A 24478-nucleotide genomic window follows, 5' to 3' on the forward strand; every position below is an offset into this window, starting at 1 on the left:
GAGCTCAAAGAAGACTCGTCTTTTGAGGAACGAGTGATGAACAGGGATAGCAGCAGATTCCAGGTACAGGTTGGAATTCTCCAATCACGGCAGTGTCACAAGGATGGCTAAGTGAAATCACTCTTCGCAGCTCTTCCTCAAAATGGGTAAACAAACATATGGAGGTGAACGATTGGCCAAATGAACGGATGGAGGTGATGGCATATAAACACGACCAAGGGCTTTTAATATGGCTTTCAAAGGTTACATTTCTCGAGGTTGTTTACCGGTTCATTTTTTCTGGATGAGCTTGAACTGCTAGGGAAAGATTGCTCACAATTTATGTTTATTTTTTAACGAGCATGAACTCTACACAAAAACTGCTCGATTCTTGCGTTTATTTTTTAACGAGCATGAACATTGCTAAAACTGCTCGATGATATGTTTGCATGCCCCCAGCATAATAATGCAAATCGAGGTGCATGCCCCCCAAGCTTCATTGCATTCAACTTTGTTGGTTGGAATGAAGGTTTACCATTGAGATCTGGAAAGGGGATCGTTTCATTTTTTAATAAGGTTGACATAGTAAAAGAACTATCCTCACTGCCTACTGTATTTACAGTACTCGATAGAAAATCGAAAACTGAAGGATGATAAAGGTTATTTTGAGTATCTTCCCCACAACCCGGGAGAAGGGAGCGATGGTGGGAATCATTCCATGGTGCCCCGTCAATTACCATTGATTGGACTATTCCTTTGTCGGTTCCATGCACTCGCGACCAAGGACTTAAAGGGGTGCCATATTCTCTAGACCTATCTATCCAAACGCTTGATGAGCGTTGATTTGGGGTTGCCCCCCAGGCCAAGAAAATTGATTGCTACAATACTTCTATTGGTCTTGGGGACAAAACCTTTGCATGATCCATGCTGATATCGTTTTCTGACATCTTTTGTGCGGAAGATATCATATTGCAGGTTCCTACTGTCGCCACTTCTCCCACAATGAACGTTGGCGGAAGGGTGAAAGTTCCCATTAATGTAGGATCCTTTAGTAGGCCTACTCCGATATTTTGAAACGAATGGTCGCTTCCATGGATCAGAGGAACGCTTCCTGTAGCTTGTGAACCATTAGGGAGGAAATTTTGTTGGTCAATCATCGTAATCTCTCCTTGAAAGGGGAATGCGATTTTCCTAAAATAGGTCGACACAACAGCTTCCATGGCATAAATCCATGGTCTTCCCAGTATGATGTTATAGTCAAGATTGCCATCGATAACTTCAACATCTATTTCTATTGTTTTGCCCCCTAGTTCAACTTTCAAGTTACTAAGGATACCGTAAGGGGTATATGTCCTTCCGTCGAATGCTTTTAATGTTGTCGATGATCGCGACAAGGTTGGAGATCCTAAAGTTTTCCAGCAACTCATCGACATAATACATGTCGATGCCCCCTCATCAATAATTGTTCGATGAACAGTTTTGTTGAGGGCTTTCACTTGGACGAGGAAAGCTAGTTGAGCTGGTAACTGAGGATCATATCCTTTGTGATCAAAGGATACAAGATTGGAATCTTTAGGATCCACTCCACCAATTGCTGATAACAATGCCTGCCTTTGGGATGGGCAATTTTGCAGTACTTCAAGAGTCGACATAGCGGACGGCGATTGCGCCAAATCTTCCACTATGTTATAATGCTGTGCCGCTCTGGCCCTAGGATTAAATGTCGACTTGTGTACTACTCCCTTCGGCGGTTTTATTGTTAATTCATGTGTGATGGGGGGTACAACTTCTGCCGAAGTTGTTGTCGAACTGGTAGGTTGATTTTTACCTTTATCGTTCGACACCTGTGGATTCCCGTAATCTTTGTTCCTAGTCGAAATCAAAGCATCATTCTGTTGCTTCGATATTGATAACATAAGCACTTGCGACGGGGAAGCATTTCCACTACCAACCAGGTTTTTTCCTCGATCGGGAAACGGATCCGCTAACATAGCTGGAGTTTGCGAACTCTTTAAGAATCTTTTTAGATCAGCTTTGTATGGACATTCTCTCGTCCAGTGATCCTCATCACATATCTGACACCCATAAGGTGGTTTCCTATCTCGGGGAGGGCTTGAAGAAGTTTTTCGAGGAGATGACTCTCCTTGTTTCTTCTTCTTCCCTTTGTTTTGATTTTTCTTGCTTCCTGGTTGATCGGTTTCTTTGCCCCTATCTATCGATACGGCATTTACTTCCGAAGAAAGAACTTCTTCATGTGCATTTTGATTCAAATCCTTACGAACCTTCTTTTGATTGGTCCTTTTCGGATTCGTGTTTGCCGTGCCAATCACGCCATCGCCGGCATGAGAGTCACTGTTCGATTTAGGAGGAGGAGGGATTGAAAACTCTGGTCTAGGGGCGTCTGGTATTTTGTCATAGAGTGTGTCGGACTGAGTATATACTAAATCCAAGTATTGTGCACGAGCGATAACTTGCTCTTCTGTTACGACTCCTCCCTTTGCTACATCTTCCGTTATAGCCGGAAGTAACGACTTTATAAACCACTCAGCTAAAAGCTGATCAGGAACGTATGTCTTAACCATTCTTCGTCGACGTCGCCACTCATGTATATGATCTGATATATGAGTTGCGATTGTCTGTTTGAAGTTAGTCAATATCTCTGTTCCTGTTTCATACCTTATTGGTAATTGAAAGTGGGTCAAGAATGTCGTGGCAAGGGAGCCAAAATTGTCGAACGAAGCTCTAGGCAATTCTATATACCATTTGCCGCTGGACCTGTCAATGTCCTCTGAAAGAGGCGAAGCCTTATCGAATCGTCATTCAAAGTGTTCGACGAACACCATAGATGAAATGTCATCACATGATTCGACGGGTCTTCACCTGGATTTCCATTGAATTTAGGAATGTCGGATGGAAGTTTGTGCGGAATCACTGGCCACCAAGGGGCGTAAGCAATTGGATCGTTTGTTAACCGATGTAAATCAGGCAACTTTAAAGTCGCCACGAATGGTAACTGCTGGTTCAAGTTAGGTGAAGCGTAACCAGGATACGATGGAATCGCCTGAACAGTCGGTCTTTGCATACCAGCATAATGGAGTTGATGTTGGTATGATGAATACGGTTGATGGACTTGACCACTATAAAGTGGTTGATTTTGACCATTTTGAATATATGGTTGTCCAGTATTCGCAAATATTTGCTGTTCAGAACCTTGGTACACTTGTTGGAATTGCGGCTGTTGGTATTGCATTATCCACGGTTGCGACACCATGGGTTGTTGCGCTACACTAACCATTGGACCAAGATGTGGGGTAGTTGTACCCAACTGTACTTGTGTTGTCCCACCAGTAGGTGATTGTGGTTGGGTCGCAGGGTCAAGGGGCTGTTGCATGAGAACCTGAGCAATCTGAGGTTGATATACAACAGGCATCGTTTGAAATGCGACACGGTCACAATAGCCGGTGTAGTTGGGATGTTTGTCACAGGTACACACTGTTGCATAGAATATACAACTCTCGGCAGCTGGGATAGCATAGGTACCCAACTACTTGTTGCAATTCCGCCATAACTTGAATAAGGTTGAGAGCTCCCGTATGGGTACTGCCCCCCATACGGTAGCAACCCAGAACTCAAGGCAACTGCCTGTCTTGGAGGACTGGATGGCCTAATTAGATTCCCAAAAGGGTCAATTTGATGAGCCTCACCATGAGAGTTACCAGACATTACTCCGGAACAAACAGGAACAGACCATACTGTCGAGATAGTCTCTTGGTGGACTCCTTCTAGCGACTGAGAGCTAGTTGGGACAGATGGTATGCCGGCGAACATTGTTGGATTTTCAGCAGGTAATTCTGCCGTTGCCGTGTCATTCGACACAGTCCTAGATGTCAACGATTGTTCAGTCATTTTTAGTCTATCCAATTGATCACCTAGTGATTCTACAGGAACTTCCACTGGTGATGGAAAAACTTCTGTTGTAGCAGGAAATAGAGTGACCCCTACTCCAAATTGAATTGGAGTGGATACTGGCGGTTCCTCTATAATTTCCTCTATTGCAATCAGACCAGGTGGAAGAGGAAGACCGTCAGGTCCGTAAAAGATTTCCGGTGCCGAAGAAGGGGTTGTATCGACCGCGACGGATGTTTGAGGAACAAAACTCTCTGGACCAGTTACAGATGGAACTGGTTCAGTCATACGAGTATTTTCCCCCAGACTAGGATCAGTATTACTGTCCCTCTGTGGCGATTGAACTTCTTCTATTGAGGCAGGGTTTCCAGAAATGTTTGGAGTGACCAGAATCTCAGATGTTGTTGGAACGCTTGTTCTAACTTTTAAAGGAGATTTTGAACTGGTTCGACGAGCTCGCTTTGTCCGGATTGTTTTCGATTCCGGAGACAAAGACGGTTGACTCGCAAGCCTCCGAGAACGACGGATATTCAATTGACTTTCTTCCACGATTGCGGATTACTCGATCAACTAAAATATAAAGGGGAAAATTTGTGTTTCCGATTTGAATGAATTTTATTAGACGCTTTTAAACATAACTTTGCTTTTTCATGTTTTAAGAGTCGAGAAAAAGCTAAAGATGACTCTAGTCGCCTTCGATGTATTAACGAGCCCGAAGTGACAAATGCTCGGTTGGACCTTTTCAGTTATAGAGTTTGAAAAGGGCCAAAAGAAACTGCTCTGGAGATCTAGGCAGAGGGTGTGCCAAACCTTTCACGAAACCACATAATACGTTTTACGGTACGGGTGGTCGATCTTCGTGAATGATGTGTTCACTGCATCGCGATCAGTAGGGCAGCCGACACGGCTTCCTATGGATAAAGGATAATTGCCTATAGGGGTCTCCCAATATATACTCGACGGTACGTGGGAGCACAAGTCCGTATTAGTGCCACCGACTCTCAGGAGGAATCACCCACCTTCATAGAGATCGACAGTCACTATGTTTAACGACGCCGGAACACGTCTCTACCTAGACCTCTAGATGTTTGCGTTATGTTTCAAATGCGTTGTTAGGTTCATTCAATATATTTTAAGTTGATCTTTTTAAAGTTTGCCTTTCAAGGTTCACCACGAGATGTATATGACAAATTCCTAAATGCAGCCTAAGATGAGAAGCAAGCTTTTTCAAATCTTTTTGACTGATGAAAATCTTAACTACTGAGAGAGAAAGAAGGCAAATTCTTTTCACACAGTTCATACAGCACAAACTAATGCACTTTCTCCTAAATCATCATGCAAACTTTTTCAAATGCAAAATGCACAATGCATGTATTTTCTTTTCCCTTTCTTAATGTGGATGGATACAAAAAGAAAGTGGTTATATAACTTTGATTTCGATTTAAAGCGAAAGTAAAAAAGTTTGTCCAAAATCAAAAGACACCTTAAGATTCACTTGCTTAATCACTGGAAATACATGAAATCAAACAATACGAATGAAAGTAAAATGACTAACCAGCTATGGACAGCAAACAAGCTAACTCTTTAGACCACCAAAACGCCTAACACAGGTTCAAATCTAAGAGGCCAAAAGCATGACTAGTTTACTTTTCGTTATGGGAAATTGTAAATGAGCAAGAAATAAAAAGAACAAGTACAATTTCGTTATATAACAGAGGCAGAATGATGGTAAGTAATATTGGTTTCAAAACAGGTACAAGACTGACACCTAGCAGCAAAACTAAGTGAAAACAGGCAAGAGAAAGGAGGAAACCCCAAATGCACTAGGCAAATTTGGGTCAACGCAGGTTCTGCATAGTCAAACTGGCTCTCAGCGCAGGTAGCTAGTTCGGGACCTGCGTTGCAAAGCTGGTAGCCTGTGTACTACCTGCTTTGGAAAACGAGAGTTGCGTTTTCACAGTTTCCGGGTCATAATTTTCTCAAAAATGCACGGTTTTTGCTCAAATCAGAAGCATTCAGTTAAGCACACTTAAAGGGATGATTTAGAAGGTGCAAAGCTATCACTAAGAGCTTACAAGGATCTTTGTAGATCAGCTCTTCAAATCATGAATCTGCTCAGACAATGAACAAGAGTAGCAGCCCCTCTACTTCGCTTTTGATATAGTCAAAAGCTTTTCGATTTGGTACTCTTTTGTTCAGGAAATGAATAGAAAAATACTACAAACACAATCAAATGGATACGGTCCCCAGTGGAGTCGCCAGTTTGTTGTAGGGAAAAGTATCCAACTCGGATGACCCTAACCCACTCTAAGGGTGACAGTTCCTTAGCAACAACTGTAAAACAAACTACTGAAGATTTACTTCTTTATGAAAGCAAAAGAGAATGGAGGAAGCACTAACCATTGCCTTGCGCTTAATGTCGAATCCAAACTCTCCTCTTTGGCCGCTTGCTCCTAGCTCTTTTTCCTTCTGCTCGCCCAGCTGCAATGAGATCCTGCAAAACAACAAAGAAGGAAACTACAAGAGGCATGCAATCATAACTGGTTCGTGGATTAGTGTAAACCAAACATGCAATCATCACAATACATAATTGAAACAAGAGCACATAGAAGAACCTCAATAGCTTTTATTAATGAAGAAATAAAGTATCTGAGAGGATTACAACCATTGCAGGCTCCCACCCAGCAACACCTCCCAGCAGAAAGAATTGCTCTTCTTCACCTCTCTCAAACAATCACCCAATAACTCAAGAATGAAACCAACAACATATCATTACTTTGCACAAAATTCCAGCCTCCTTGAGCTCATAGGAGAGAGCTCAATATATAGATGAATTGAGAAAGGATGAGTCAGCTTGCAACTGATGTGTAGCTGCCTTGTGTCCTCTCTCTCTTCAGTTAATCTTTAGTTGATCTTTAGTTCTTGAGTCCACTTGGTGAACCTTGCTTCCACTTGGAGAAACAAAGCCTCTGACTCATCACAAGGCGAAATACCTGATCCAAGTGTCATTTTTGGAAGATTCCAAAGCAATGACTCACTGTGCCACATGTCCAAACTCGCCCAGCGCAGGTGGGCTTTGTTCTACCTGCTTTGCAACGCAGGTACACCATGGAGTAGTTGTGTTTCAGCGCAGAAGCCTAGTGGAGCACCTGCTTTGATTTCATGATTGCTTGTTTTTGAGTGTTTTCAGGTGGAGAACTGATCTGAGAGCTGTTGGTTTGCTGACCTTGTTCCTCTAGGGGTAGGAACATCATGTTTAGGGAACTTTGGATCCCTTGGATTATTGACAATTCATGCTTGTTGCTGTAAGGCACAAAATTGTCTATAACACTACAGCCTTAGACCTTCTCTCACACCAAAGCAGCAAATGCAAGTAAATGGAATGGCAGAAAGTAAAATGGAGCAGCAACCAAATATGAATGTACAAAAATCAAAATCAAGCACGCAACACACTTATCATTAAAAGGGACAGTAATCTGAGCTTCGATACAATATGCATGAATCACAGTTATAAAGTAACAACAATTGTAATGGGACAGCAATCCCAAATAAACAACAGTCACAATTTAAGAATACATCATACAGTTGTACCGAATTAGGAACATACATCGTGGTTAATCTGTAATCGAATGCCAATCTGTAAGGAACAACAATGTTATATCAATTATCAAACGGAATAGAAATGCGATACAAGGTTAAAATGATAACATAGCATTCCTGTTGAAAATAACAATAGTATCCAATCAAATATATATAACAGCGTTGATATGTAAAACAGTAAAGTGCATCAGATTACTGAATAGAGTAAAAGAAAGAAATCAAACCACACATGAAGCATAAAGATATAATACAGCAACAACGTACTCCACCGGAGGCTGGGCCCTTAGCCGCTAGCGGATGCTGCTGGGTTACTTCAGGATCAAAGATGAAATTGCAACTAGATTTATATTAATATATCATAGCAGAGTTATAGTGGATTACAACAAGAAATCTCTCAATCTCTCATCCATTATCCATTCTCTCTGCCATCCTCAATTCTGAATCTTTAATTCATCCTCAATTCCATCATTCGAATCCCTCTGAAATCACCCTGAAGTCATCCCGAAGTCCTCCTGAAATCACCCTGAAGTCATCCCCCTCTCTGATCTCTGTTTTCATTTAAATAGAGAGATCAGAGAGAAGTTACAACAAAGATAAGTACAACATGATTTCTTTTACAAAATTGGATTGATTCTAACCAGTTGATCAACAAGAAAATATATTTCCTTTCATCTCTCAATAAAAAGCAAGACGAATTTGGCTTTGCAGCTGAGATTTGGAGGACGGTCGCAATAGCAAATCTCATAAAATCGTGCTCAAATAACCCTGTGTTTCTCTCAGTACAAGCCCAATTTGGGCAAACCGTTCCTCCAAAAAGTTAATTGGGTCCGTTCTGGACAAAACCCATGTTCCGGATTTTCCAGATTCTTCTCCATTTGCTCAGAATTTCAACCGCAAAACTATCACTCCTTATTCCAGCGCATTTCTCAGTTGGCGCTTTTAAAAATCAAATCTTCAATCTGAAAATTATCTTAGAGGATAAAAATGGTAAATAATGTTATAACCAACTTATTAAAACTATCATTGATAAAATAATTCATAATCATGAATTTATTAGAAATAAAGGAGAATAGATAATATTCATTCATAAGAGCATAAATCATTTATAAAATGGATTTAAATGATAAATTATAACAAATGATATGATGAAGAATAGTGGAAATGGGTGGGATAAGTGTTTAAAAGTGATAATAATGATGGCATATTAACGACCCAACACTTAGGAACTTGCTTTTTAGTTTTACCAGTCCCGTCACGCGAAGAGGAAGGAAGAGAGGAAGAATTATAGGAAGTAGAAGGTTGGTGGGAAATTCTGGATTAGTCTAATTGTTGATTCGACTATTCAGGAATAGTGGTGTTCTGAATGACATTGGTTGAGAAGAGCCAGACCGGCAGGCCAATTGTCAGTCCTGGAAGCGACAATGTGGCCATATGGGGCGCACCAACATCTCCCCAAGAGGAGAAGGGACTAGGATTTCCACCAAGGGGAATTCCTTGGTTGGTGGGCTCCATTTTCTCAACCTAAAGATCAACGCAGGAAAAAGGGGTGATTGTTCCGTTTAAAATAAATTTTAACGACGCTTAGACACAACTTGCTTTTTCAATTTTAAAGAGTCGAGAAAAAGCTAAAGATGACTCTAGTCTCCTTCGATGTTTTAACAAGCCCGAAGTGACAAATGCTTGGATGGACTTTTTCTGTTATAGAGTCTGAAAAAGGCCAAAAGGAACTGCTCTAGAGTTCTAGGTAGAGGGTGTGCCAAACTTTTCGCAAAACCATAGAATACTTTATAAGGTACGGGCAGTCAATCTTCCTGAATGTCGTGTTCAGTGCATTGCGATCAGTAGGGCGACCGACACGGCTTCCTATGGATAAAGGTTTTATTCCTATAGGGGTCTCCCAATATATACTCGACGGTACGTGGGAGCACAATCCGTACTGGAACTTATCGTCTCTCAGGAGGAATCACCCAACCATCAGTGAGGCGACCAGTGACCAGGTTTTACAACGTCGGAACACGTCTCTATCCTAGACCTCTATGTTGTGCGTTATGTTACAAAGCGTTGTTAAGTTCATTCAATTTATTTTAGGTTGATCTTTCTTAGAAGTTTGCCTTTTTGGATCACCACGAGATGTATGATACAATTCCTAAATGCAGTCTAAAGATGATAAGCAAGCTTTTATATCTTTTCAACAATGAAAATCCTAGCTACAAGGGGAAACGAAAGACACCATCTTTTCTCAAAGAGCATAGAGCACACAGTAATGCACTTTTCCCTAAATCAACATACAAACTGTCAAAACGAAAATGCACATATGCATGTATTTGTTTTCACTTTCTTAATATTGATGCCTAAAAAGAAAGCTATTGTACAAATTTGAATTCGATTTCAAGTGAAAAACACAAACAAGTTCCTTTTTCGAAATCAAAAAGACGATTACGACACTTTATGATTTACTTGTTTCAACACTTGAAATGCATAAATTCAAACCAAAAGACAAAAGTAGAAGCTAAATCAACTGTGAACAGCAAACAAACTCACTCCTGAGATCAAAACGACACTTACGACAGGTCTAGATTTAAGGGCGACAGTATGACTAGTTTACTTTTATAATGGGAAAATGCAAATGATGTAACAAATACACAAAGAACAAATACAGTTTCTTTATACAACTGAGGCAGAATTGAGGCAAAGAAAAGGGGTTTCAGATAGGTACACTGACTGATAACGGGCTGCAAAAAACAGAGAGAAAACTGAGCCAAAAGAAACAGAGAACGACAGTTGCACAAGGCAAATACTGATCAGCGCACCCTCAGCACATAGAAACTGAACTTCAGCGCAGGTAGCCTTCACAGGACCTGCGTTTGAATGCAGAACCTCTTCACGGAGTCTGCGTTGAAGCAGAAACAAGAGTTGTTTCTGGGTTCTGGGTCACGGTTTGCAGTTTAATCTATGGTTTTTGGCCGGATAAAAGCTATCAACTAGGTACAATTAGAGGGATGATTTATAGGAGGACTAAGATCTATCACAAAGGGCTGTTAGAGCACTTGTGGATCAGCTGTTCAGATCATAAACAGGCCCAGCGAATGGACTAGAGTAGCAGATCTCTACTTTGCATTTGTAAATGGCAAATGCAGTTCGATTCGGCACTCTTGAGTTTATGAAATGAATAGCAATAGAAACACAAGTAAACTAACAAGATACTCTCCCCAGCGGAGTCGCCAATTTGTTGTTGGGAAAAGTATCCAATTCGGAATGCCCCTATCCCACTCTAAGGTGTGATAGTGCCTTAGCAACAAACAAGGAAAACTATCTGAGTATTCTTCTTTATGAGATGTAAATAGAGAAAGAAGGATGTAACTAACCGGTGTCTTCCGCTAGTTTGTCGATCCAATCACTCTCTCTTTTGTTCGCTTCCCGCTGCTTGCTCTTTCACTGGTCCAGCTTCACCCAGTTCCTGCGAGATCATAAGAGAGGAAAACTACACAAAAGACATAGGTTCACATTCATAACTAGTTTAGGATCAGATATAAACTAAATATGCAAATATAACAAAACATCATTGATATACAAGCATATAGGAGAAACTCAAATAGCTTTATTGATATGATAATAAAGTTCAAGAGGAGATACAACCAAGTGAGTCCCGATCCAGCATCTACCTCCTAGCAAAGGAATCCCTTCCTCTCCTCCAACAAAGTATAAATCACCCAATGTACTAATCTCAATCTCAAACCAACATCAATTCTCCGCAAAGTACAAAATTCCAGCCTCCTGAACCTCTGGGTGAGAGATCCATATATAGATGTAAGCAGAGAGGATGAGTCAGCTTATGTTTTGACTTATGGCTTCTCTCTGTCAGTTCTTGCTTCCACTTGGAGGTTGAGAACCTCTTACTCATCACTTGGTCGAATTCATTGAGGCAAGTGTCATTGAGGAAGATTATGGAAGCTTCCAGGGTCTTTCCACCTCGTTGAATGAGCTTGCCATTTGTCATTTCCTGCTCAGCGCACCCTGGTAGTGCTTCCACCTGCATTGGAGTGCACCTAGCCAGTGTAGCCTCTGCATTTCAATGCAGGAAGCTAGTGGAGCCTCTGAATTGATCCTGAATTGACTGTTTATGAGTGGTTTTTGGTGGAGAACTTCTGGGAGAAGCTGTCATTGGTTGACCTTGTTCCTTTAGGGGCAGGAACAACTCTTTTAAGGACTTTGGATCCCTTGGATTATGGACATTTCATGCTCAATGTTGTAAGGCACAAAAATGTCTATAACATATTGTTTTTTGATGATGAGGATGATGCTGATGGTTAACGTCCACTGACACCAAACATTGGTCTATCGGACCTAAAGAAACAAATTATTTATTTTGATTTAAGATTTTATTCCTATGCTCAAAAAGCTTAGAGAGAAGCCTCCCAAGCTCACTATAATTTTGACATTGTAAAAGGCTATGAAGGTTAGTATTGTAACAAAGATTGTGAAACTTAGATCTAATGTGGTTGCATGCGTGGCATTCTAAGAGGAAGTGGTTTTCATCCTCGATGTTCCTATTCTCACATATATGGCACATCCTTTCCATCCATAGCATTTTAGGAACTGCCCAATGACCTGTTTCACTATGGAGCTCATGAGAATTCATTCTAATCTTTGCTATACTAATTTTCTTCTTTGAGCTAGTTAAAATAGAGAGATACTTTTGATCTTCTAGGGTGGGGTTGATGACCTTCTTATAGTAACTTAATTTTCTTTTAGCCGCTAAATCTTTCTCACACCACATTTTTTCTTTGAACTTAGAAGTAACAATATCTTTAATGTTATTTATGTTTTGCAAATGCATCATTCTCGTTGATCTCCCAATAGTTTAACCAGACCCTTGTGTCTTTATGCCACCCCCAATTGAGCCTTAGGTGGTTTTGGCTAGAATTTAAAGCTAGCTTAGGAAGTCTATGATCGTCTATGTTATTGAGTTTGTGCTTGTACAACAGAAACCTAATCATAGCTAGGCTCTCAATAGCGGAAATACCTGCCTCTATAAGGAGAATAGGATAGGGTGTATTACTTTTAATTTTCAGGTTATAAGTTATAAAACGCTTCTCGATTTGTTCAATCTTTCTCCATGATTCTCTGGAGATGCTACAACCCCAAACCTCACAACCGTATAAGATAACATGAGTGACTAAAATTTCAAAGAGGAACTTCTTTTTATCCCCCATTACGAGGTTTGCTGTTTTACAATTATTTTCAAGACCAAAATAAGCTTTCCACCCCCCATTAATCCTTTTCTCAATGTTATGGTTCCAGTTGAGCTTGTGATGAATATCAATTCCTAGGTACTTGTAAGAATACACTTCCTCCAAGTTATTATTGTCATACATAAAATTAGCGTAAGTGTCCTTCTTAGATTTGATAATCATAACTTTTGTTTTGTCCATAGAAAATTTTAGGGGCGAATGTTCGCCCTTTGGCGAAATTAAGGGGTTTTAAATTTTTAGTGGGCGAATATTTTGTATCATAGTACATTTTTACAAATCACCTCAAATAGCCCACCTTATTTTAACGGAGAGGGTAAAAAAGGTAAATTTAGCCCTTGAAATTAGGAGTTACAACCTTCCATTCACCCATTTTCAAGAATAGGTTTTATTTAAGTGAATCCATTCGCCCATTTTCAAGAATTCATTTTATTTAAGTGAATCCTATGGGCCAAAGGCCCAAATACCATATTTATAAAAGAGGTATGGTAAATTAATAAAAATATAAATAAATGAGAGGTATGGTAAATAAATAAAACATTTTTTATATTTACTCCATAAGTCGCCTTATATACAAGCAAGGGTGTAAACAAATAAAAATATAAGTAAAGTGGAGGTATGGTAAATAAATAAAATGTCTTTTTATACTTACTCAAAAGGTATGGTAAATAAATAAAAATATAAATAAACTAGACGCATGGTAAATAAATAAAACCTCTTTTTATACTTAGTCCATAACCCTCGTTCTATTTATGAAGGCTCAAGAAAGAGGTTTTATTTAAGTGAATCCTATGGGCCAAATACCATATTTGTAAAAGAGGTATGGTAAATTAATAAAAATATAAATAAATGAGAGGTATGGTAAACAAATAAAACATTTTTTTATATTTACTCCATAATTCACCTTATATTTACGAACACTCAAAAAATCCGTTATATTTAGGTGAAACCTATGGGAAAAATACTATGGGACAAATACTATGGACTAGATTGTTATTAAAATGATGCAAAAAAACATTATTAACCCTAATATTAGTATTAATAAAAATAAAAATGGCACATGGTATTGACCCATGGTATTCACCAAAATGGCACATGGTATTGACCCATGGTATTCACTTGGAATGTAGCCTATTTAAATGGGGGAATTAAACCAGCATAGATCCATCTTTACTCTGGATCTACTAAACCCCAAGAGGTATCAAATATCGTGATATGCAAACTAGCATAGAGTGAAAAAATATTTGATCCAATCAAGAGTAAAAATGGATGTTGTAATTTAATGTATGTTAAACATTTTAGCTTGGTTAAAAGAAAAAATAAAATAAAAATCAACTATTAATTTTATTAATTTTTTTAAATTACTAATAGTAATTTTTAAGCTCCAAGTTTATGATAACCCATGGTATTGACCCATGGTAATACCATGGTATTCATGTGAGCATAGACTATTTAAAGGGGAAATTCTATCATCTTAGATCCATCTTAATTCTAGGTCTACCAAGTGCTCAGAGGGATAAATAGATTTCATCCCCCTAAGAGTGGTAGATGTGAAGTTAAGATGGATATAGGTTGGTTTTTATGATAATGAAGATATTAAATAGACTTAGGACATTATATTGTAAAAACATCTTAAGGTGAATGGTTAAAGCATAGACATTGGACAAATATATTTGTATATTTCTGTTTTAAACTGAAACAAATCCAGGGCTAAAAGGAATGGATTGATTGCACTAGTCATCCTTCTATAACTTTCCAACATATGCTGGAGTAAACAGATTGTAATTTGGGTAATTTTTCTAATTGCAAACAAGAACATACTTGTGTATTGGCAAGGTGGTTACGAGGTCCCTAGAAGTGATGAATTTGAATTTTTCTTGTTTTTATATATAGTATTAGGTCTTTTCTCATGCTTTCTATGAATGGCACGGGTGAATTTTATCCTACACCCACTAGGTTATCGATATGTAATTTCGGTAATTTTGATTTCAAAAGATACTTTAAAGAAATGCAATGATTTCATTTGTGTATTCAATAAACACAAGATTTTATAATTGAGTAAAATATTCGCCATGCCTGGTGAGAGATTCGCCAAAAAGTTATATATACATATCATATTATTGATAAAATCGTCTTCCATTTTTCCTATATACCATGGAGATTCGCCCATTTATTATACATGTAAATTTGGGGGGGTTCTTAAAATTTTCCCTGGTTTTGTCAGTGTTAATCGTCATACCCATGGTAGAGTAGAAATCCTTAAGAAGCATGAGTTTCTTATCAAGATCAGACAGGCACCTTGCCAAAAGAACAATATCATCATCATAGAGAAGAAGGATGACGACTATCCTAGCTAAGATCGTGCCATCACATCTTGCTTCCTCTAAATAGCCTTCGAGCTTATCGATGTAAATGCCAAATAGGGTAGGGGAGAGGGGGCAACCTTGTTTAACTCCGATGTTACACTTAATATCTTTCGACCACCCCTCATTGCTCTTTAACTTCGCAATTACATTCTCGTAGAACCTTATAGCGGCAGCTCTCAACTTGAGAGGAACCTTTAGCTCTTCTAATCTATTCCAAAGGTTGTATCTAGGAACCGTATCGAAAGCCTTTCTGAAGCCCACAAAGCAAAAAAATAAATTGGATTTATCATTACGACATTCCTTCGCAATGATCCTAAGCGTAACGAGGTGGTCTGTTGTTGAGTGATGCCTTCTGAAACCTGCTTGGCCTTTAGCCCTCTTACCTTCACTTTCAAGCCATATGCTTAACTTCTTTTCCAAAATACTACCATATAACTTGGCTAAGAGAGGGTTGATCATAATTGTCCGATAATTAGAGGGGTTATTTGTATCCCCACTTTTAAAAATAGGGATAATAAGGCTCTCAGTCCAAGTTTTAGGGAACCCTTGCTTGACTGCTTGATTGAAAAGCTTGTGGATGTGGGGGATGAGGATAGGACCTCCAATTTTTAAGATTTCTGCCTGGTAACCTTCAATGTCCTTAGCTTTCCCATTAGCGAGGCGATTAACCCCAAACTTAATGTATTCTAAAGAGAAAACTTCTTTTGTTGTGAGCAGGGTTTCCAAATTATCCATGACATTTGGAAATTCATAAGGCTTTTTAAGATAGGAATTCCAATCGTGAAGAGCAATTTTATTATTATCTTTAGTCTTCCTAGTCAGAATCTGCCTCCAAAATTTCTTAGGGGCTACCTTAGAGAGGTGTAAGAGATTCTCTTGTCTTTGACGAATGTACTACCTCTTTTCCTTTTAGTTAGGGCTTTGTATATTTTTATCTTGTCCATTTTAAGAGATTCGTCAACAACTTCCTTAATTGCTCTCCTCGCACTTTTACAATCTTTGTCATACCATGGATTGGTTTTGCTATTTCTTTTATTATTTGAAACTTCAATTGAGAACTTGTTAATAGAATTTTGAGAGGGTTGTAGTAAAATTATGATAGAGGTCTTCTATGTTGTCTATACTAGATAAAGGAAGAAAATTAGTTTTTAATTCATTTAGAAAGAGACCATTTTTATTTCTATCAAATATTAAGTTCTTTTGGCTGTAAGTATTATTTTCTATGGGAACTCTATGCATGACAAAATTGAGAGTTATAAGTAAAGGCCTATGATCAGAGTCAGGTTCGTGGTCGTTTAAGATGTCAAAATTTATTATTTCGTTGTATAATGGGAGATCGGAAATAACGTAGTCTACCACGCTGCTACCAAGTCCATGGATCCTACTGGAATTGGGCCACTTCTTTAGACCGTTGCAAATTATGAGATCCTGAGCACTACAGAGCTTGACTAGCTCTGACCCAAACAAATTTTCCCCGAGGTCTTCAGAGCTCCTTTTGTACCTACTAGCTAGAGTAGGGTCTTCATCTAACCAAAGAGGATTAGGGTTGGAATGATTTCTTAGAATAATAGCTTGGTTGTTTGAAGTTCGAGCATTAAAGTCACCTATTAAAAGGATATTACCATCATTCCTTAGGCTAGAAATATCATTCTCTAAACCATTGTAAGAGTTAGTTTTATCTAGATTCTTCTTCTTATAGAAGTTAGAATTGATGGGGGGGAAATAACATATTGCTATGTAGGACTTTTTATTATTAATGTCTCTGATCTCTATCCAACTATATTGGTTGTGAGGGTCGTTTTTATAAATCCTAGCATGGGGGGAGATGTTCTTCTTAATGTAACAAGCTATTCCCCCAATGCCTCTACAGGAGGATCGCTTGTTCCAGGTAGACCATAGTGTAAATTCATCTATGTTAGGGACCTTAGATTCTTCGTGCTCCCAAGTTTCAACAAGAAAAATAATATCAACATCATTTGAAATCCAACTTAGCTTAGGGCCTTTGTTCCATGGGAAGCCTCGACAGTTCCAAGAAAGGATCTGGAGCATGTTTAATTGCTATTGATTACTATCTTTTTGGTTTCTATCTCGAATAAAGGCTTTTCTATTTCTGATTATTGCCCATTTTCCTTCCTTTCTAGCTTCTTTTACCTTTTGAACCTCCTTTCTTAATTCTGCTTGATCTTTTGGAATGAGATATTCATTTATGAATATTCCTTTTCCTTTTAGACTTGAGGTTTTACTAAGTATATCATACCTATGATCAGTGGAGCTCACCTTTATGTGGATTAGTCTTCCTTTATTCTCGATTAATTTCCCCAACCTTGTTGCTTCTGTGAGACACACTATTTCAAATTCTAATCTATTATGTAATTTTGTCTGGGCTAAGGCTAAAGTATCCTCATCTTCTTCCTCTTTTAAACTGAATATTATAAGGTTCAAGGCCCTTTTGTTACATTCGTGGTCTAATTCTATTAATTTTTTCATTTCATCTTTAATTGGTGTTGGGCACTTTATTGTGCTTAAATTGCTGCATTAAATATCGACCAGGGAAACTCGTAAGCTTTTGATGATGCCGGCACTATATGTGCAGGAGTAGGCGACTAATTCTATGTTTAATTAAATTACCTACGATTCAATATAATATGCAAGGGAAGAGGCTCCTAACTAAGGAGATCCTGGTTGTCCTTCCCTACAGTATCATAGAGAAATAATAAAACTAGAAACTTAAAATGCAAACGAGAGGATGAACTTTAATTGTTGTTTAGATTCAAAGAGAGAAAGACTAACTTAGTCTCTTGATTGTCCTCTCTTGTACTAATCCAGACTAGACTAAAATTCATCCATAAGCGTAAACTAAATGAAATGACTTGAAACATAAAAACAAAAGAATGAATTTCAATTACCATATAAATCATTGGAGAGAGAGCCTAACTTAGACTCTTGGTATCTCCTCATATGATACTTGAAACATAGAAGCAAAAGAATGAATTCCAATTATCATGCAAATCAAATAGAGAGAGAGTCTAACTTAGACCCTTGGTTGTTCTCTCATATGCTGATAAGGTTTTAATTCAAAACTCATTCACCAATCAAATCCTTAAACATCTAAACAATGAAATGAAATAAAATCTAATATGAAATAACATGTTTCTCTCATCCTTTTAGAGTGAGCTCAATTCTCCTAAGAACAAGAAAAATTATTCCATATACTACATTAAGCAAACCTATATCTAAAAACTACATAATGGAAATAAAACTACATAATGGAAATGTATGAAAAATGAAGCTTTATTCTATTCCATCATCAATTGGATACAATGCTCTAAGAGTCCTCCCCTTGGAATGGAGGAGGTACTCCTGTTTATACAATGAGAGGAGATAACAAACTCATAATGATGATCCATTAATCTCTCTTTTAGTTCCATACATTTCTCAACCATCTAGACACATAACCCTATCCTCCATGATTTCCTCCATGAGGTCCATGATCTTCTCCATGATCTTTTCCATGAGGTGTATCTTATCAAATTCGAATTTGATCATTCAAGGCCACAAAAAGGTGTCTTGGAAGCTTCCTTGCAACCTACACATGTCAACAAACTCATGCTAATTGTTAGGTATAAGTTTAAGCATATTATTTTCTAAGTTTTAGCCATAAATTCACTTAGAAATGTTAAGAATTAATAAACTTTGGAAAATTATTGTTAGAACCCAATAATGAGGTAAATGTAATGATATGGAGGTGGAATGGAGGTGACATGAAGGTAAATGTGAAAATATTGGTGAATAATGGAGTGAAAATAGGGACTATTTTGAGGCCCAACATCTCCCGCAAACTCAAGATATTGCATGTCCTCATGCAATCAATGGTATTACATGTCCTCATGCAATCTATTATATTACGTTTTGGTACTTGAGCTTTGGCTCGAACTCTGCATGATATCATTTACTTAACTTTTGCAAAGCATTTTTGATGAATTACAACTTGGTTGGTTCTTGTGTTTCAACCATATTTTGTTTGTTGCATTCAATGTATGACCTTTGCATAATGATAATGTGCTTTTTATTGCAGAGTATTTTGTTGGAATGCATCATGGTTGGTTCTTGTGTAACAACCATGCTTGTGTTGGCATTTTGTTGGAATGCATCATGGTTGGTTCTTGTGTAACAACCATGATTCTGTTAGCATCCAATTAACTTTTAAATACTTTTGACAAAGCCATTTGTATGCTCATGTAATAGTGAATATAGCTTGAAGGTAAGTGGGGTTAAGAATGTGATATATGAATGTGGATGTTATATGAATGTGATATATGAATGTGGATGTATCCTTCCCCTTAAACGGATGATTTGGAAAATTATGTGAAATGGGGAAAGCAAGGAAAAAGGAAGTGAAGTTTTTCCAAAAATTATTATTCTAACTTTTCAAGGAATTTAATGGTTAAAAGTTAGAAAATATCACAGCTTAACTTACCCTTCCAAAATGGATGAGAGCTGTGCACGTGTGGCTGCAAGAACTTTTGTTCATGGTCTTCTTTACTTGGTTGGAAAAATCATGCATGAATCATGCATGTGCAGCTGTCACAATTCTGCTCTAAATCTGCTTCTTCAAGCTGTGGGTGAAAGATGAATATGTATTATTGTATCGGTTGCTGGATCCTCTGCTGCTGGATGAAAAAATCTGAGGAGTCTGCTGAACATGGCTGAAAGTTGTATCTGCTGCTGGATGATGAATCTGATGAGTCTTGCTGAATATGGTTGAAAATATATAAGGCTTGGAAGGTATACAAAATATAGAAGTTACATTTTCCTCCCAGCCTTATTTATTCACTTGTCCTCAAGTGAAATACAATGTATACAATGAATGGGAATACAATGTATGGAAATTGGCTTCATTTGCTACAAAATATGGGTCTTCAAGTCTTCAACGCTCGATGGCACAAATCTTGCTATGTGATTAAATGTGTCGATGTCGAACATAGCAAGAAGTTGTTGACTTAGTGGCCGTTAATGAATGCCCCTAGCCAACACAAGAGCTCCCACCATTGATTCCAATGGGAGTCAAGATGCCTAACACATCTTTGTAGGTAATAATAAATTTGTCGTAGTCGAGTCACCTACAAGATCCAACGAACAAGGGATATTAATGTACTCCCATTGTTCATTGGCAAGAGTACTTGCCATTAAGGCATGCAAGCCTCTAGGTGTTTTTTCAATGATACATAGACTCTAGGACTTTGACTCAAGCAGAGTTTTATTGGTGGAAATGAAGGGGAATGGTAATGACATGGAAAATGACAATAAGGAAATGCATGATGTATGAATAAGGACTCTTGCTGTGAAAAATGGATATGGAAATGTCATGCGTTATGGATGTACAGTTGATGGGATTCAAATTTTTTCAGAAAGGGAGGTGGAAGGTAGTGGTTGTGGAGATGGATTTGTCTTCAGAAATTTTCATGAATTTAGTCTTTGGAAGACTAATTGTCGTCACAATGTAATCTCCTGAATGATCACTTTGTTATCTTGTAACCTGTGAAAAAAACTTGGCAGAAAGGAAACATAAGTTTTTTCAAGAAGAATTGATCATTTCCTTCATGATTCTTACGCAAAAATTTCATACCAAATAAATCAGATTTAGGAAAAATCAAATTGTTGCAAGTGACTCAATTCATGATTTAAGTTTCAATCCATTTTAAAACTAACCATGAAAAATAATACTCCCTGTTTGTGTTCGATAACTCATGTGCTTGGCAATTATGTCCTGCATATTAGTGCGTCATAAAGCATAGAACAGAAAGATGTGAATGGAAACTTAAAGCTATCGAAACAAGAATCCACCATTGGTTGATAAACCGATTTTTGTAATTTGTTTCCAAGTATCCGATTTTTTTTATTTTCAAGTCTGTGTAAATTTTGTGAATTTTTTTATGTTGATTTTACTGTTTTTTAAACAATAAATTAAAAAAAATAAAAAAAAATTAATTTATTATTCAAGTTGAATTTTCTTTTAAAATTGTAAAATCAACAAAATTTATTTAGGAAAACCTTAAAATGAAGTTAGTATTTATTTATATATTTTTTTTTTAAATAAAGAAAATTTTATTTTAAATAAAAACAAAAATTATTTTGTGTGGTTTTGATTTTTTTTTTTTTCCAAAATATTACACAAAATATTTTTTTTATTTATTTTTATTTAAATAAAAAAAAAACACTACAAACTAATTTTTTTATTTTTATCCAAATATCAAATTAAAAACAACACACAATTTTTTATTTTTATTTAAATAACAAATTAAAAACATTGTTTTTAATTTATTATTTATGTGGATTTTTTTAGAATTTTTTTAGTTGTAAAGAATAAAATAAAAAAACTAATTAAAAAAACAAACCGTAAGCTCATAACCACCGGCGATCTTTCCACTGTATTCATGGATCCTGCCATGTTCATATTCCTCTCCTTTTCAATCTTCCGCGCATACATCTTCATAACCATAATTGTGTCTTTCTTCAGAGTCCACAGAGGCATGCAACGCTAATACGACGCTGCCACGAGATGGATGCGATTCATTTTGCTAGTAAATATAAAAACAAAATGCAATGTGTGTGTGTAACTCCGATGGTTTTGATAGAAAAATCAAAGTCAGAGGAATGCTAATGAATTTTGGCAATGTGATGTAACGAGACAAGCCTCTTCTCAAACCAACTCCGATGGCTGTGCACACACCATTGAAGATAAAGAAAACTGTAACCTCCCACGTGGGTCTTGTCTCGGTGACATAAAAGAAGAGGAGTTCATGCATCAACCCAGAAACTAAAAATGTCAACCATATTGCAACTGCTCGTGCCCAGAAAGGAGGCTCCTCTGGATTAGCTTCTATTTGCTGGTTTCCTGCATTTTTCTTCTGTAATCTTTTGTGGGTATTCCAGCAGATGTTCAGGATTGGATAATACACAGATGGGCGAAGAGTTTTGGTTACAGTGAGGTTCCATCTTTTTCCCCATAAGTCTTCCAGGGAGCTGGACAGGTAGGGTTTGTTGAAATGGGGTTCTATTTCTACTCCCAAACAAACATTTGCAAGAGCTGACAGGCTTCCAAGAAAGACATCAATAAACAAGCAGAGATGCACACCATAGAGTACAGGTATCACCATTTGGGGAATCTGAGTCCTGAATGAATAGATGAATAGGATTATTACTAACAGGCATCCTTCTGCTGTCATTTTGATCAAAGTTGTCAATTTTGAAGACTTTGTATCAAAATTTCCCTTTGAATTGAGTTGGCGCACCTGGATAGGAAAAATAGCCACAACCATAAAATGAAAGAGATATGAATGATTCCGAGGGAGAAAACGCAGAATGAGTGTGTGTGTGAATCAGAGGAATTGAAGGCTGCAGACGTTAAACGAGGGAATGAGATGAGTCTATCAGCAGTGACTCATCTCATCAAAACCCCATTTCGCAGAATTACTTGTCAATATGTCTGCGCTTATGTTTCCTGTTTACATGACCAGTGGAATTGTTTCGACCGGGTTTGCGGGCCTTCTTACCACTGCTGAAAACGGATGAATACGCCATCAATATGCCGAACACTGGCAACGCCAACAAGGCAGATGCCATAAACCAAACGAGCTCTTTCGTAGCCAAAGCAGCTGTAAGCTCATACTTTTTAATGTCTGTCTCACAGAACGTTGCAACTGGCGATGGTACTTTGTTGCAGTTGAGAGAAATCTTCCGTAGGCATTGGCAATAGGTTTTGTATATGGTTGCAGCAGCAATTTATGGACATCCAGCATCAGGTACAAACGCATACACAGAACCAGTCACCCACAAATACATACGGATACACGCATTACCTGATCAAAAACCGCGTTCAAAATTTGTCAAATCGTTCGAAATGCAAGTCGGTCGATAGGAACAGCTGGCGCCAGAGAAAAATCCTCGATCATCAATGCAAGTCATCATCGCATCAGAGAAAAATCCTCGATCATCAATGCATTTCCTATGATTTCGCCAGTATCTCCGTTAGCTCTTCCACTGCCGTTTCTTTCATGTGCTCTGTCAACCTCAAAGCCTTGATTTCTGCCTGAGCTTCAGCTAATTCACGATCCTTATCTCTCACTTCATTGTCAAGCCGGTTAAGCTCAACCTTAACTGGATCAGAATTCCCATTGCACCCCGATAATATGCAGTGGTAATAGTGCGGAAGCGCTCTTGACCAGCCGTGTCCCAAATCTGTAATTTGATCCGCTTTCCATCTAATTCGATGGTCCTAATTTTGAAGTCAATCCCTATGGTAGTTATGAAACTTGTTGTAAAGGAGTCATCAACAAAACGCAACAGGAGGCAACTTTTACCGACACCGCTGTCGCCGATCATCAGCAGCTTTATGAGGTGATCGTAGTCGGCTCGGGCCCTCGTAGCCATCCCGATTCAAACTTCTTTCTAAATTTTCAACCAAGAGGCAAGACCTTGCATTCAATAGATAATAGATTTCAGAAAACTGAAATTTCCAGCAAAGTTCGGTCGGCTGTAGATGTGGCTGAATTGAGGCTTAGTTTGAGCATGAAGAAGTCGGCATTCATGGATTTTGCTGGTAAGCCTCCGGCATTTGCCGCTGCAACGCCTGCTTCGTTATTACTTTTATTTCGGTCACCGGCTTTTTCTCCATTGCTTGGAAGTGTAAAGCCGAGTCCAAAGCCCGGAGCTGCACTTGCTGCGGCTGCAGAACATTGGCAAAAGTAGTCCAATAATTTAGTTTTTTTATTGTTTTTTTTTTTTTAAATAATAAAAAAAAACAAAAACTATTTCCATCAAAACAAAAACAGAAGAATGAAAGTCGATTTTTTTTTTATTTTGTTGTTTTTTTTAATAATATATATATATATATATATATATATATATATATATATATTATTACATGAATTTTTTTTTATTTTTGAAATGTTGTTTAATATTTTGCAAATTTTTTAAAGCTCTACAAAAAAATGGTTAATTTTTTTAATATCTAAAAATAACAAAATGGTTAGTTTTTTTTTAATAATAATAATATATGTTATGATACATATATTACTATTATTTTGTGGAATTTTTTTAGTTTTAAATCTAAAATGAAATTTTTTTATTTTTTAAATCTAAAACTAAAAAAAACTAAATTTCATCTTAAAAAAAAACTTTAAAGATGTTGTTTTTTTTATTCACAAAATTCGTTATTTAATTTTCCAGCAAGAGTGTTTTTTTTATTTGAACAAAATCAATAGACTTTTTGATCTTCCTGATCGCACGAAGCGCAGGAAGAGAGCATACTAATCGATTGATTTGTGTTTATTTATGCAGGGGGGGTTTGCTTGAAAGGTGAAATTTAAAGCTAGCTAA

At 37.6% G+C, this 24478-nt stretch overlaps 1 protein-coding gene across 1 annotated transcript; it reads right to left on the reverse strand.

The window, feature by feature from the left end:
* Positions 1 to 21678: 21678 nt before the first annotated feature.
* LOC149211508 (uncharacterized) lies at positions 21679 to 23530 on the reverse strand. The gene is made up of 5 exons (XM_089388410.1): positions 23461 to 23530; positions 23118 to 23257; positions 22945 to 22959; positions 22610 to 22834; positions 21679 to 22392 (listed from the first exon to the last, which is right to left on the reverse strand). The coding sequence occupies exons 1-5, from the start codon at positions 23528 to 23530 to the stop codon at positions 21679 to 21681; spliced, it is 1164 nt and encodes a 387-aa protein (XP_089244536.1).
* Between the last annotated feature and the right edge of the window lie 948 nt (positions 23531 to 24478).

The sequence above is a fragment of the Pinus tabuliformis genome, chromosome 1_1, assembly GCF_031772625.1.
Source record: "Pinus tabuliformis cultivar Carrire ecotype Pingquan chromosome 1_1, CPIR1, whole genome shotgun sequence".
Taxonomy (NCBI): Eukaryota; Viridiplantae; Streptophyta; class Pinopsida; order Pinales; family Pinaceae; genus Pinus; species Pinus tabuliformis.